Source organism: Elephas maximus, chromosome 19 (assembly GCF_024166365.1).
Source record: "Elephas maximus indicus isolate mEleMax1 chromosome 19, mEleMax1 primary haplotype, whole genome shotgun sequence".
NCBI classification, from domain to species: Eukaryota; Metazoa; Chordata; class Mammalia; order Proboscidea; family Elephantidae; genus Elephas; species Elephas maximus.
The window spans coordinates 32,510,629-32,525,575 of record NC_064837.1 but is presented as its reverse complement, the minus strand read 5'-3'; the positions used below and the strand labels follow the sequence as shown (position 1 = coordinate 32,525,575).

General features: G+C 44.5%; 1 protein-coding gene across 1 annotated transcript; it reads right to left on the bottom strand.

Annotated features, from left to right (window-relative positions):
- Positions 1 to 1,202: 1,202 nt before the first annotated feature.
- CHCT1 (CHD1 helical C-terminal domain containing 1) lies at positions 1,203 to 13,817 on the bottom strand. Its single transcript, XM_049861334.1, has 6 exons — positions 13,767 to 13,817; positions 10,956 to 11,057; positions 10,518 to 10,693; positions 9,947 to 10,046; positions 6,756 to 6,951; positions 1,203 to 1,279 (listed from the first exon to the last, which is right to left on the bottom strand). Exons 1-6 carry the CDS (start codon positions 13,815 to 13,817, stop codon positions 1,203 to 1,205), a joined length of 702 nt encoding a protein of 233 aa, XP_049717291.1.
- Between the last annotated feature and the right edge of the window lie 1,130 nt (positions 13,818 to 14,947).

The following is a 14,947-nucleotide window of genomic DNA, read 5'->3' as shown; positions in this document are numbered from 1 at the left end:
TTCCGTGTCTTTGTTGTAAGAGGGATCCGAGGTAGCGTCTGCCTAGTCCGCCATCTTGGCTCCGCCCCCAGAATGATCTATCATTGTTTTATAGGCCTGTCTAATCTTTGGCTGAAAGGTAGACTCTGCGAGTGGCTTCAGTTCTGAGTTAGTAGGGTGTCTAGGGGGTTATAATCTCGGGGGTTCCTTTAGTCTCTGTCAGACCACTTTTTTTTATTAATTTGAATTCTGTTCTACATTTTTCTCCCACTCTTTCCTGAACCCTGTGCTGTGATCCCTCTCAGAGTGATCAGTGGTGGTAGCCAAATACCATCTAGTTTTCCTGGGATCCAGCTTGTGGAGGCTGTGGTTCATGTGGTTCACTAGTCCTTTAGACTAGTATTTTCCTTGTGTCATTGGTTTTCTTCATTCTCTTTTGCTCTGGACGGGATGGAACCAGTAGATGTATCTTAGATGGTCGCTCAGTCTGCCCGTTTTTGACCACTGCTTTGAACATCATCCTAGCCGAGACCAGTAACATTTCTTCTTTGGTCTCTTGCCTCCAGACTCACTCACTTCCATGCACTTTGCTCACAGCCACCAGAGCAGCTCCCTAATACCCAAGGCACCCACTCGTTCTATTGTTTGACACCTCCCCTGCCACTGCTCCCACATACCGCCCCCACACCAGTTACCCACAAGATGAAATCCATTACCCAGTTGACTCAGGCTGGCCTACAAGGCCTGTCACCCTCTGACTCACCTCAGCCCCACTCCATCCACACTGGCACTTCCCACTGGTAAACATCTATTAGCCCCTTTGGCCTTCCCCAGTCACCTGTGTCACCAGCTGTAATGTCTATTTACACATCTATCTCTCCCATTGGGCTGCCACAGATCTTGGCACAAGTCACCACACATTAGTCATTTGTGTGTGTGTGTGTGTAGGGGACACCTATCACTTAGAAGGGACCTGGCAAATATTTTTAAATAAATTAAAAAATGAACGAATAATGACTGTTAGCCAAATCAAGTAGAACTGTCTTAAGGATGTTTATTTCCTTCCCCATTCATTTTATAATTAAAAACTGAACAACCTCTTAATAAAGACAGTTTTCTTCTTTCGCCTCACTGGCCCCTATTCCCCAGGTGCAGAGGTGTTGAAGATAGGCAGGTGACCTGGGGCCCACGGTGAGCCAGCCCTCTGTCCCAGCTGGGTTCTCCTATGGGTAGTTGTCTGAGGCTTCCTTAATCCTCTTTCTCTTCAGTTTTGGTTTTTGAGGAAGTTTTCTTAGAGGACCTAAAAAAGGGAAGACCACAGAGAAGGTCCTGATGACATCACAAACGCTAAAAGAATCTCAATATGTAACAATTGAGGGCATGCAGTGCAGTGCGGGTAGAGAGAAGAAAAAACAAAATCTTATCTTACTTACAACCTATGTCCTTTACTCTTCTTATAGAAATCCTGAGATGATATGACCCCCAATCTACTGATAAGGAATCTCACCCTGGCAGAGAGTAAAGAAGTAACCTGCCTAACACCCTTATGGCAAGTTGAAGCACAGTCAGAACTAGAACCCAAGTTTCTTGACTTCTGGCTTCAGACTCTGATTCCTCCCTACCCCTCTCCCAGGCTTCATGCCCCAATTCCCCGCACTTTGCTGTTAGTACTGCTTGCAAACACTATTGCCATTGTTTTACTTAAGAACTGACTCTATGACCATAATGCTAAAGAAACACCTCACGGGTCACTTTCTTTTTCTTGTTTTACAATTCAGTGACTTTAATTACATCCACCATGTTGTGCAAACATCATTTCTACCTTTTTCCAAATTTTTTCTTCACCTTTCACAGAAACTCAGCACTAGGCTTTCAACCAGTTCTTTCTGGTTCAATCATGGCCAAGGAAGTGACACCAGAACAGACCCGAATTTTTAAAATTTAGTTGAACCAGAACCATAACTGGAGTGGGGAAAATTAGAGGTCAAAGCCCTGCTGGAAACTTAATCACCCTCTTAGAAAACAAGGGCAGCATATGTGTTGCATAGCAACGAAATCTCTTGCCCGTAGGATTTTGCTCAGAGTTGGAAACAGTGGTGCTCCACTCAAAGATGGTAACCGATAGCACTGCTTTGAATGTGTATCACTCTCCTCAGTCCTGGCAATAATCGAATCTCATGCATCAGGTTCCTGAAAGGGCTTACTACCTCACTTCTGAGTCTCCCATTCCAGGGCTTCAACCTGTAATTTTTCCCATTCTGGTTATGGCTCTGGATTACCCAAATTTTAAAAATTCATGTCTGTTCCAGTTTCACTTCATTGGCCATGACTGAACCAGTTTGAACTGGTTCAAAGCCCTGCTCAGTACCCCTTAAGCAATACTTTCATCTCCTACTCCCATCCATCCCTGGTAACCACTAATAAATTTTGTCTCTATGCATTTGCCTATTCTAAATATTTCATATAAGTGGGATCGTACAATATATGTCCTTTTGTGTCATACTTTTTTCACTCAGCATATTTGCAAGTTTCACCCATGTCATAGCTTTTATCAGAATTTCATTTCTCTTTATGAATGAATGACATTCCTTTGTATGTATATAGCACATTTGTTCATCTGTTAATGAACACCTGGGTTGTTTCCACCTTTTGGCTATTGTAAATAATACTGCAATAAACACTGTTGTGCAAGTATATACACAGGTTACTTTCTGATCACAAGGAGTAGACTCAGTGATTAATCTTAGCCCAGTCATGGTGGGTCCACCAGATAAAATGTTTACTCATGCAAAACAATATGTAGAACACAGCCTCATCTTAAAATAACAAATATTGGTGAAGCTACGGGGAGATTGAAACTTTTATGCACTGCTGGTGGGAATGCAAAATGGTACAACCATTTTGGAAAACAATATGATGCTTCCTTAAAAAGTAGAAATAGAAATACCATACAATCCAGCAATTCCACTCCTAGGAATATATCCTAGAGAAATAAGAGCCATCAATCACATGAATAGACACATGCACAACCATGTTCACAGCAAAAAGATGGAAACAAACTAAGTGCCCATCAACAGACGAATGGATAAACAAACTACGGTACATACACACAATGGAATACTACACAACAATAAAGAACAATGATGAATCTGCAAAGCATCTCACAACTCGGATGAATCTGGAAGGTAATATGATGAGTGAAATAAGTCAATCACAAAAGGACAAATACTGTATGAGACCACTATTATAAAAACACATGAAAATGTTTCCACATAGAAAAAAAAAATCTTTGATGGTTACAAGGGGGAGAAGCGGTGGGGAGAGAAAAACACTAACTAGATAGCAGATAAGTGGTAACTTTGGTGAAGGGTAAGACAGTACACAATACTGGGAAAGTTAGCACAACTTGACCAGGGTAAAGTCATAGAAGCTTCATAGACACATCCAGATGCCCTAAGGGATCGAGCTACTTGGCTGAGGGCTGGGGGCCATGGTCACAGAGGACATCTAGCTCAATTGGGATAACACAGTTTATAAAGAAAATGTTCTACACCCTACTTTGGTGAGTAATATCTTAAAAGCTTGTGAGCGGCAGGGATCATAACAGAGAGCCCAGGACAGAGCGGGAGAAAAATGTAGAACAAATTCATATTCACACATACACACACACACATACACAAAAAAACACCAAAAAACCGCAGCCTTGCTAGAATGACAGAGACTGGACAAACCCCCAAGAATATGGTCTCTGGACACCCTTTTAACTCAGTACTGAAGCGACTCCTGAGGTTCGCCCTTCAGCCAAAGATTAGACAGGTCTATAGGGCTAACAATAGCACATATGAGGGTCATCCTTCATAGTTCAATCATGTATATGATACTAATGGGCACACCAGTCAAAAAGCAAAAATGAGAAGGCAGGAAGGGACAAGAAAACTGGACGAATGGAAACAGGGAACCCAGGGTGGAGAGGAGGAGAGTGTTGACACATCGAGGGATTGGCAACCAATGTCACAAAACAATTTGTGTATTAACTGTTTAATGAGAAACTAATTTGCTCTGTAAACTTTCACCTAAAGCACAATAAAGAAAAAAATCAGGAAATGAAACATTCCGCAAAACAATAACCTGATATTGATGTGCGGTTTTGATGTGCGAAAAGGGGATTTTGTTGCGTTAAAAGAGATATAAGAGATGTAACCAGATGCAATACCTGGTTTGAGCAAACCAGCTCCAAAAGCTATCTCACTATTGAGGAAATGTGAATATTGACTATTCAATCCTACTATTAGATAAAATGAAAATTTGACATAATGAGAGGTTGATACCATTAACTGATAACAACAACAAAAAAAAAAACAACTCAAAATAATATACACAGCATGGTCTCCTTTTGGTTGATATGCACATATGTGTATACATAAATACTACCAGTGGTGATGACCAGACGATGTTTTTATTTCCTTATTTTTGCTTATCTGGATCATCTAATTGTCTGTGATGTGTTTATATTTTGCTGGTAGTAATAAAACGTTATTTTAAAACTTGCATGACCAGACATAAGAGGTCATGTAACGTACGATTCCATTCACTGAAATACCAAGAAAAGATAAATGCATAGAGACAGAAGGAAGACTGGTGGTTGCCAGGGGCTGGAGGGAGGGAGAACGGGGAGAAACTGCCTAATGGATAAGAGGTTTTATTTTGGAATAATGGAAATGTTTTGCAACTAGATAAAGGTGACGGTTGCACAATATTGTGAATATACTAAATGCCACTGAGTTGTTCACTCTAAAATGGTTAGTTTTATGCTATATAAATTTCACCTTAATAGTTAAAAAAAAAAAAGAAAGCCAAATTACTCAATCTACCATCCAACCCTTTTCCCAGTCGTACCCGTCCTGCACCTCTCCAACCTGCTCCTACATTCAGCTCCAAGCCCAGACTATCTGCTCACTGCCCCCACCCCACTTCTGCACATACCTTTTCTTCCGCCTTTTCCCTTCTCCTTCCATCAGGTCCTTATCCCTTTCTTTAAAGCCTAGCCCACATGCATCTCCTCCAGACAGCCTTCCTCATCAACATACCCTTAGCTCTATGGCCTCAGGTTGTCATTTGTGAAAAGGAAATAACAATACTCATCTCATTGACATGTTGCAGGGGTTAAGTGAGAGCCTGGCATACAAAGCACCAGGTGCAGAAAGATTGCTGGCCTGGAGGCCAAGAGCTCACTTTCCTCATTTCCTCATTTGAATTCTAGACTGCTTGACCTACATCATCTTAACAATTGATGGTTCTTCATTCTTTGAAGTCTCATTGTATGTTTTACTTCCTCAATTTAAACTGTAGACACTAGGGCCATTGGCCCTCACAGAACCCAGGCAGGGTCCTGGGCTGGGTAGCTACCCATTCCATGCCCTCTGGCCCTGTCCAGTTCCCACTCCTATCTCCCACTGGGCACTGCCCCTGAGGCACCCGAGGGCTACTGCCCTGCATTCGCCCTGGCCACCCGGGCCTTCGGAGGAACACCTGGGTCCATATTAGGACCATGCTCTGAGGGCCTCAGGCCACCTTGTTTGCCTTCACCTTCTCCATACACAGATGGCCAAGGGCAGCTGGCTGTGCCCCCAGTAGCCAGATCCCAAAAAAGTGACAGTTAGGTGGGTCCAACCCCTCCCGGCACTGCTATGCATAAGACAGACCCTCACAGGCCCCAGTCTTGTCTAGGGCCCCTCTCACTGAATGGGCTCTGTCCCAGAACACTATAGCCTCCATTCAGAAAAGCAGGCATTGAGGTCATCGCAGAGGCCAAAGCTGCTGGGCGGGCAGTTCCCAGGCCATCTGGCTGACTTCCCAACTACCCGCTGTAGGAATGAATCCTTTCCTTTGCCCCATTTTTCCTTCCTCAACTACCCCCAACCCCACAGTGTGTGTCCTGCTGCTGCTGCTGCTGCTGCTTCAACACTTACTGAAAATCCACACTCTTGGCCACAAGAAACTCTCTGCTCTGCTTCTAGCCATATAGGAAAGTGCATTTGTTTTAATGCTAACTGGAAAATCCAGGCTTCAAAACTGTGTGTCTTATGAGGCCTCAACTGGGGAGAAATTATACAGAACAAAACACTGAAAGAAGCACGTCAGTGTTAATAGTGATGGTCCCTGGGTAATGGGATTATGTGTGATTTCTCTCTCTTCCTTTTTACACTTAACCTGTACATTTCAAGAGGAACCCACCAGTTGCTCCGCGGGAGAAAGATGTGCCAGTCCGCTTCTGTAAAGATTACTGCCTTGGGAACCGTACGAGACAATTCTACTCTGTCCTATAAGGTTGCTATGAGTCGGAATCTACTCAGTGATAATGGATTTGGTACATTTCAAACTTCCTGTAACGAGCATTAAAAAAAAAGGTTGCCGTAGAGTTGGCTCCTATGCGTGGCGACCTCGTATGTCGAGTAGAACTGTATTCCATAGGCTTTTCAATGGCTGATTTTTTTTTAATAGATCACCAGGCCTTTCTTCCAAGGCACCTCTGGTTGAACTCTAACCTCCAACCTTTTGGTTAACAGCCAAGCATGTTAACCATTTGCACGACCCAGGGATTCCTGTAAGAAGCATACCTGGGGGAAAACAAACTATCAAAGAAAACGGAGAAGGAGAAGTAAGAAAGGACAGAAAAAGAAATGCAGGCAGAAAGAGAAGATGGAAAGGAGGGCAGAGGGCTCGGGACAGTCCCCTTCTCCCAAGGGCGTGCACACACACATCCAAATAGACATTACCTCTCCTGACATGGACCCAGGACCTCGGCTCCCCCAGCAAGGAGGCCTCTCGGCCTGGGGCCTGCATCCTGGACAGCCTCTCCTTCATGCCGCTGATGTTGCTGTGCAGGCCCCAGGCATCGCAGAGCTTGGGCAGGCTGTCTTCCTGGTTTGCCAGCAAGGAGCCCTCTGGTGCATCCAAGGGGCAGAATGCCACCTGCAATGGGGCCACAGTGTTTAGGAGTGTAGAGAAAAGAGGGGCCGCAATTCCAGAGCCCCAGCCTGCCCCGTGAGGGCACTGTTTCCTTCTGGCTGCACAGCATACCTGCCGAGCCAGAAGACAGGGTTAGAAACACAGATGTGGGAGATGACATTGAGGCCAGGTTGCCAAGTGGCTTTTCTTAGGTTATCCTTTACTAAATTGGAAGCCTAAAAATTATTCTTGAAATTGTCCTGGCCAGTGAAATCCAGGGATCACTAAAAGGGCGGTCCCTCATATTCAGAAGAGGAATCACCAAAATGATCTAACTATTCATGCTCAGAGGAAGAAGCAGAGATCCAGAGAGAGGATTTGGTTAAACCTGCATAGCTAGAACACTGACTGGTATGGGGTTTTGGTTGTTACGTTGTTAGGTGTTGTCAGTTCTGACTCACAGCGACTCTATGCATGACAGAATGAAATGCTGCCTAGTCCCGCACCATCCTCACAATCATTGCTTTGTCTGAGCCCATGGTTGCAGCCACTGTGTCAATTCAACTTGTTGAGGGTCTTCCTCTCTTTCACTGACCCTCTACTTTACCAAGCATGATGTCTTTCTCCAGGGACTGGTCCCTCCTAATAACATGTCCAAAGTATGTGAGACAAAGTCTTGTCATCCTCACTGCTAAAGAGCATTCTGGCTGTACTTCTTCCAAGACAGATTTCTTTGTTCTTCTGACGGTTCGTGGTATATTCAATATTCTTAGCCAACACCACAATTCAAATGCATCAATTCTTTATGCATTTGTGGTTAGAGCAGATCTTTTATCTGAGTCAGACCTGGGTTTGAACCATGGCTCTTCCCTCCCATTTGCTGTGTGACCTGGGACAAGTGTCTTTAGTGCCCTACATTTTAATTTCTCATTTGCAAACTGTGAACAATAATTCTGACCAGTTAGGGTTACTTTTGAAGATTACATGAGGGAATATCCATAAAGTGCCTGGCACATAGAAATTTTTTATATTTGTGGCCTATCATTATTATTTTGGGTCAGTGGTTCTCAAAGTGCGGTCTGTGGACCTCTGGGATCACTGAGTTTTTAGATCCCCTGAAAACTGGGTCCATGCAAAGTACAAAAGACAATGGGTTTTAACGTGACGTAGTATGAAAAGTGCATTGATGTGGTCACAGAATCCACAAAGCAACTAGCCTTGAACTACCACCTGTCAAGTTTTGGTGTGGTAGCAAAGAAAAATAATCACAATTATCTGAAAAGGCTTATAAAAGAGCATATAATTCAAGAAGCTGGACTCTATGAAGAGGAACGTGGCGCTGAGATTGGAGGAAGACTCATTAACAATTTGCAATATGCAGATGAAACAACCTTGCTTGCTGAAAGTGAAGAGGACTTGAAGCACTTAATGATAAAGATCAAAGAGTACAGCCTTCAGTATGGATTACACCTCAACATAAAGAAAACAAAAATCCTTACAACTGGACCATTAAGCAACATCATAATAAACAGAGAAGATATTGAAGTTGTCAAAGATTTCATTTCACTTGGATTTGCAATCAACCCACGCCCACGGAAACAGCAGTCAAGAAATCAAATGATGTATTGCATTGGGCAAGTCTAGCTGCAAAAGGCCTCTTTAAAGTGTTAAAAAGCAAAGATGTTACCTTGAAGAGTAAGGTGCTCCTGATCCAAGCCATAGTGTTTTCAATGACTTCATATGCGTGCAAAAGCTGGACAATGAACAAGGAAGACCAAAGAAGAACTGATGCTTTTGAATTAAGGTGTTGGCGAAGAATATTGACTACACCATGGACTGCCAGAAGAACTAAGAAATCTGTCTTGGAAGAAGTACAGCCAGAGTGCTCCTTAGAAACAAGGATGGCAAGACTTTGTCCCACATATTTTAGGCCTGTTATCAGGAGGGACCAGTCCCTGGAAAAGGACATCATGCTTGGTAAAGTAGACGGTCGGTGAAAGAGAGAAAGACTCTTAACAAGACGGATTGACACAGTGGCTGCAATGATGGGCTCAAGCATAGCAACAATTGTGAGGATGATGTAGGACTGGGCAATGTTTCGTTCTGTTGTACATGAGGTCGCTAAAAGTCAGAAGTGATTTGATGGCACCTAAAAATAAAAAAAAATAATAATAATAATTTTTTATTTTTACAACAACATCTGAAAAGACTTGTAAAAGACTCCTCTCTTTCTCCATTATATATCTGTATGAGGCTGGATTTTCTTCAGGTACTCCAGTCAAAACTACATATCACAACAAATTGACTGTAGTAGCAGATAAAAGAATCCAGCTGTTTTCCATTAGGTCAGACATTAAAAAGATTTGCAAAAATGTAAAATGATGCCACTGTTCTTACTACAATTTTTTTGTTTTGTTTTGGGAAATACAATTATTTTTCATAGAATTATGCTATTTATAACAATGGGTTCATTATTTTTATTTTTAAATGACTTAATATATACATATTTAATTTTTTTCTTAGCTTTAATTTCTAATAGGGTAAATATCAATAGTTAAAATCCATATAAACAAATGCTTTGGGGTCCTCAATGATTTTTAAGAGGGTAAAATTGTCCTGATATCAAAATGTTTGAGAACCACTGTTTTTAGAGAAGACCAGGCCAGAGCAATATCAACAGTCCACGGAGGCTTCCCCAAGGCTGTGCTCTTCTGTGCTCTTCTGCCTGACCTCAACCACCTCCACTTACGGTTCTTCAGGGAAGACCCACCCATGCTATCAGGATGCAGCTATGGAGAGGGTGAATAAATATGGAGAACTTAATGCCAGTTTTCTGCCCTCTCCAGCCCCACTCTGTGCCCATTGCAGAGGTAAATGTGGAGGCAGTGGGGTATTGCTCAGGCAGCGAGCAAAGGAAAGGACCAAGGGGCGCTGGTTGTAACAGCAGACTTCCTGCACAATCCAAGAGCACACCAAGCAACACTTGGCTGAGCCCAGGGGAACTTCCCAGGTGCCTCACCAGGAACTTGGCTGTCTGGTTGTTCTTGGTATACTTGTAGAGCCTGCGAAGCTGCTTCGCCTCCAGTTCAGAGAAGAGGGAGACAAACTGCCAGAGCATCCTGCAGGGAGTGGGGAGAGAGCCGAGGCTGAGGGAGGTGGAGCACAGCCCCTCTCCTCCTCCATTTGGCCTGTGACCAGAACCCACGCAGGGAAGAAATGGGCCACATGCTGCCTGCTTGGATTTTGGCTGGGGGAATGGGGACGTGAGGATTTGCCAGACCCTCTATCCTTGAACACCCTGAACTGATGACCAGCATCTGCATAAAGAAGGTGATCAATCAGAATTCATTCTCCTTGGAGTTCAGAAGAGATCTTTGTCCACTGTGTGTACACATAAGGTGCAGTCAATGCTACCTGAGTAATTAGGGGCACCCTGTTCTTTCCATCCTCACTTACCCACACCCCTCCAGGATCCTAACTCCTCCACATAAAGATAAAGAATTTTGGGATCCTGACTTGAGTGTGACCTTGAGTGGAGGGAAGATGGCCCAGGAGTGGGTGTGGCGGAAAGGGTGAGGAAGCTGCCCTACTTCCTCCAGTGCTTGATTTCCCAGGCTCGGCAGTAGTGCTGCAGAAAAGTGTTGATGTGGTCCCCTAGGACCACCAGGCTCCGCTTCATGTACTTCAGCTTCTTTTTCTGGGGAAGGTCCTTGGGCGGGTGTAGCTTTCTCAGGAACTTCTTCAGAGGCCTTAGGTATTCTTTACACTGAGAAAACAACAGATGAGAAGAGGAACCGTGGGAGAAAAGAAGAGGCAGATGGGTAGCTCCAAGTAACCAAAAAAGTCTAGCCCCTTTGGCCCAAAAAGGATTATGCATCTTGGATGAGTCAATCCCTACCCCATACCTTTCCCACGAGTGTGACAAGTGGGGCTGTGAGTTATGAGTCTGAGTTCTGTCATTTCCTACCCCAGGTTTCCTGACCCACAAGGAATAGAGGATAGGGGCCCCGGGCTGGCCTCTTACTCACAATTTTGAAGGTGTCCTGACCCAGGCCCTTGGCATGGCGCACGAGTGAGTCTCCAGCAGGGTTGGTGCTGGAGCTCCTCTCCAAGCAGGGCACATCAGTCACCTGGAAGAGGACAGAGGACAGTGGTCAGCTGGCAGGCTTGGGCCATTGCTCCTGAGAAGGGATTCTGGGACAATCATTTGTCCAAATGCCAGCTAAAGACCGTCTCCATTTTCCCTATGACCTCTTCCTTGACCTAGCACTGAAGTGAGCAAGCCCTGGGCAGAGAAACCTATCTCCGAAAATCTCCACTTAGAAAACCTAGAATGTCCCACCAATTTCTTTACAATAATCATAGCACATTGTACTAGTTAACTTTGTGAAGCACTTGATAAACATTAACTCATTTTATTCTCCCACAAATTCTGTGAGGTTAGATATCATTCATATAGCCCAGTTATATGAGTAAATATGAGTAGGTATAGATATAAATGATATCTAACCTCACAGAAGCACTACTGATGAAGATCAAAGACTACGGCCTTCAGTATGGATTACATACCAACATAAAAAAAAACAAAAAAATCCTCACAACTGAACCAATAAGCAACATCATTGTAAATGGAGAAAAGATTGAAGTTGTCAAGGATTTCATTTTGCTTGGATCTATAATCAACACCCGTGGAAGCAGCAGTCAAGAAATCAAATGACGTATTGCATTGGGCAAATCTGCTGCAAAAGACCTCTTTAAAGTGTTAAAAAGCAAAGAGGTCACTTTGAGGTCTAAGATGTGCCTGACCCAAGCCATGGTCTTTTCAATCACCTCATATGCATGTGAAAATTGGACAATGAATAAGGAAGACCAAAGAAGAACTGATGCCTTTGAATTGTGGTGTTGGTGAAGAATATTGAATAAACCATGGACTGCTAGAAGAATGAACAAATCTGTCTTGGAAGAAGTACATCCAGAATGCTCCTTAGAAGCAAGGATGGCAAGACTTTGTCTCACATATTTGATAACATGTATTTTGGACACGTTATCAGGATGGACCAGTCCCTGGAGAAGGACATCATGCTTGGTAAAGAAGAGAGGGAAAAAGAGGAAGACCTTCAACGAGATGGACTGACACAGTGGCTGCAACAATGGCCTCAAACAAAGCAATGATTGTGAGGATGGAGCAGGACCAAGCAGTGTTTCATTCTGTTGTACATGGGGTGGCTATGAGCCAGAACCTACTCAATGGCACCTAACAACAATGGATATTGTTACCTCTGTTTACAGATGAGGACACTCAGGCACCAAGAGATTTAAGTGACTCTTTGAGAAGTGAATGAGCAGAGATTCATTTGTTCATTAATTCAGCAAATATTTATTGCGTACCTAAGTCCCAGTTGAAGGAGCCCTGGTAGCATAGTGGTTAAGAGCTAGGCTGCTAACCAAAAGTTTGACGGTTCAAATCTACCAGCTGCTCTTTGGAAGAAAGATGTGGCAGTCTGCTTCTGTAAAGATTTACAGCCTTGGAAACCTTTTGAGGCAGTTCTACTCTGTCCTTGTAGGATTGCTATGAGTCAAAATCGACTCGATGGCAATGGGTTTGGTTTGGTTTTTGGTAAGCCCCACGTTCACCCCTTTATATCCCTAACATTTAGCATCATGCATTTAATGGGCACTCAGGAAAAATGCATGATGGTGATGATGAGAAGAAACTTTTTTGACAACAAAACTGGGGTAAAGAAACTGAAAATTAATGGAGACAAAGAGACTGTGAAATAATATGAGAAGTCAGGGCACAGGATTAGATTGATACAACTGTATTACCTCATCTTTCAAAGGTCTCTCTGAAAAGTGAGCATAAACTTCTGCCTGTGTTCAGTGGGAACAAGGAAGGTCTAGGCTCAGGGGAGACACCTGGGGAAAGGGAGGGAGATGATGTCTTAGTTGTCTAGTGCTGCTGTAACAGATATACCACAAGTGGATGGCTTTAACAAAGGGAAATTTATTCTCTCACAGTCTAATAAGTTCCAAGTCCAAATTCAGGGCAGCACCTCCAGGGGAAGGCTTTCTCTCTCTGTCAGCTCTGGAGAAAGGTCCTTGTCCTCAATTTTCCCCTGGTCAAGGGGCTTCTCAGGCATAGGCACCCTGTGTCCAAATGACGTGCTCTATTCCTGGTGCTGCTTTCTTGGTGGTATGAGGTCCCCAACTCTCTGCTTGCTTCCCTTTCCTCTTGAGAGATAAAAGATGGTGCCGGCCACACCCCAAGGAGTCTCTCTTTACATGGGGTCAGGGAGGTGACCTGAGTTAGGGTGGTGGTACAATCCCACCCTAATCCTCTCAATATAAAATTACAATCACAAAATAGAGGACAACCATACAACACTGGGAATCATGGCCTAACCAAGTTGATACACAGATTTTTGGGGGGACATAATCCAATCCATGACGGATGGGTAGAGAGGAGAGGATATGGAACACGGCTCCTCAGGCACTAGAGAGAGGGGACTCGGCTTGATCAACTCCATAAACCACACATACCACACAACCACATGCACCGACCAAAACACACACACAGAGCACACACACAAAAGAGCCCTTATGTCTTCATAGCTAACAATAAGATGGGACCCCTTCCCATCATCTTGCCAGGAATATCTGTCCTTGATAAACATTTGTTTGAATGAATTAATCTCTTGTTCTTTAGGTCTCTTGCTAACTCATGAATCACACCATTTTTCCTTCTCTTCTTCCTTGACTTTCACGCTGTCTGCTTTCTGAAACCAGATGCTCCCTGACTCTCCTTTCCCCCTTCCCTCACACCTCCAGCCCCAATTCACCTTCTCTAGCGGTTTGTCTCCTTCACCCCCTTGCCCATCTGAAGGCTCCATCCCAACAGGTGTGCTGGTGGGCTCCAGGGTGGCACTTCTCATGTCTCCTCAAGCTTCTGACCTGCTTCTGTGACCTGAGTATCTCTTAGGGCAGGCTGGCTCCAGAACGCTGAGCAAAACCATGGCAACTGCCAACACAGAGCCCAGCCCCCTCCCCCCATAACCTCATTGCTAGGAGTGGCCACCAGCTGTCCCCTTCAACTGTGAACTGGACTAGTGAACTAAGCAGAGGTGTGGGGTGGACCCAGGACTTCGTCAGAGCTCACAGCCTGTCAGCAGGGGCTGGAGAAACTTCTCCAAAGAGAACTGTTTAGATGCTGTTGATATTTGAACCCTGGTAAGACTTCTGAAGTAGTTTTCCGGGGTGTGTATCATTCCTGCCTCCTTAATTACACCCTCGGCTCCCTGAGTGTGAGGATCAGGGTTTGTAACATTCCTTTCTGGGTTTGGGATAAAGGAGTAGAGGTGTGTTGAAAGAGAACGGAATACGGTAAATCTCTGTTGAAATCTATCCTTCTGTAGCCTTGGGGAAATTAATAAACCAGTTGTATCGGGTGCTGTAGAGTGCGGTTGTTTCTAAGGGGAGGGCGTACAAAAATAATAGGTCTGATGTATTATCTCAATTAATCCTCACACCAATCCTCCCTGGGGTAGGTGCTTCATTTCAGAAAGGAGCCAAGATACACAGCTGTCCCTGTAACTTAGGTCCACGGTCTCGAAGTGGGGCTGGGGGCTTCGATCTGATTCCGACAGCTCTGGCTTTTGCCACGGAACTGCCCTCCAGGGATCCGAGGCAGCAGGAGGACTCGCGGTAGGCCAGGTACAACTTTCTTATTGACTCACCTGGCCCGGAGGCGCCTGGTCCTGTGCTCCTGATCCAAGCTTCGCCCTGTGTCCCTAACGCAGCAGAGGTGTCCCCTCGCGTCCTTCATTAACTTGCCCGACGGGTTTTGGGCGGTGATAAAGACTGCTGCGCCTCAGTTTGCTTACTTGACCCACATTTTCTTCCCTAGAGTGCTGAACTCCATCTCCTGGCCCTTGCCTTGGTGTCCTCAGGCCCGAGGTCCAGTTTCCCCAGCCCCGTTTGACCTCTTCTCTTGCCCTGGCCTGCACCGAGTCAGACAGCCGCG

What these genes read in the sequence shown, in the direction of transcription:
- CHCT1 (XM_049861334.1), bottom strand. Translation starts at nt 13,817, where the DNA reads ATGGAGCCTTCAGATGGGCAAGGGGGTGAAGGAGACAAACCGCTAGAG. An exon ending in GAGACAAACCGCTAGAGAAG is followed by an intron (nt 11,058 to 13,766) that starts GTGAATTGGGGC and finishes GTCCTCTTCCAG; the next exon opens with GTGACTGATGTGCCCTGCTT. An exon ending in ACCAGACAGCCAAGTTCCTG is followed by an intron (nt 6,952 to 9,946) that starts GTGAGGCACCTG and finishes GCCCCATTGCAG; the next exon opens with GTGGCATTCTGCCCCTTGGA.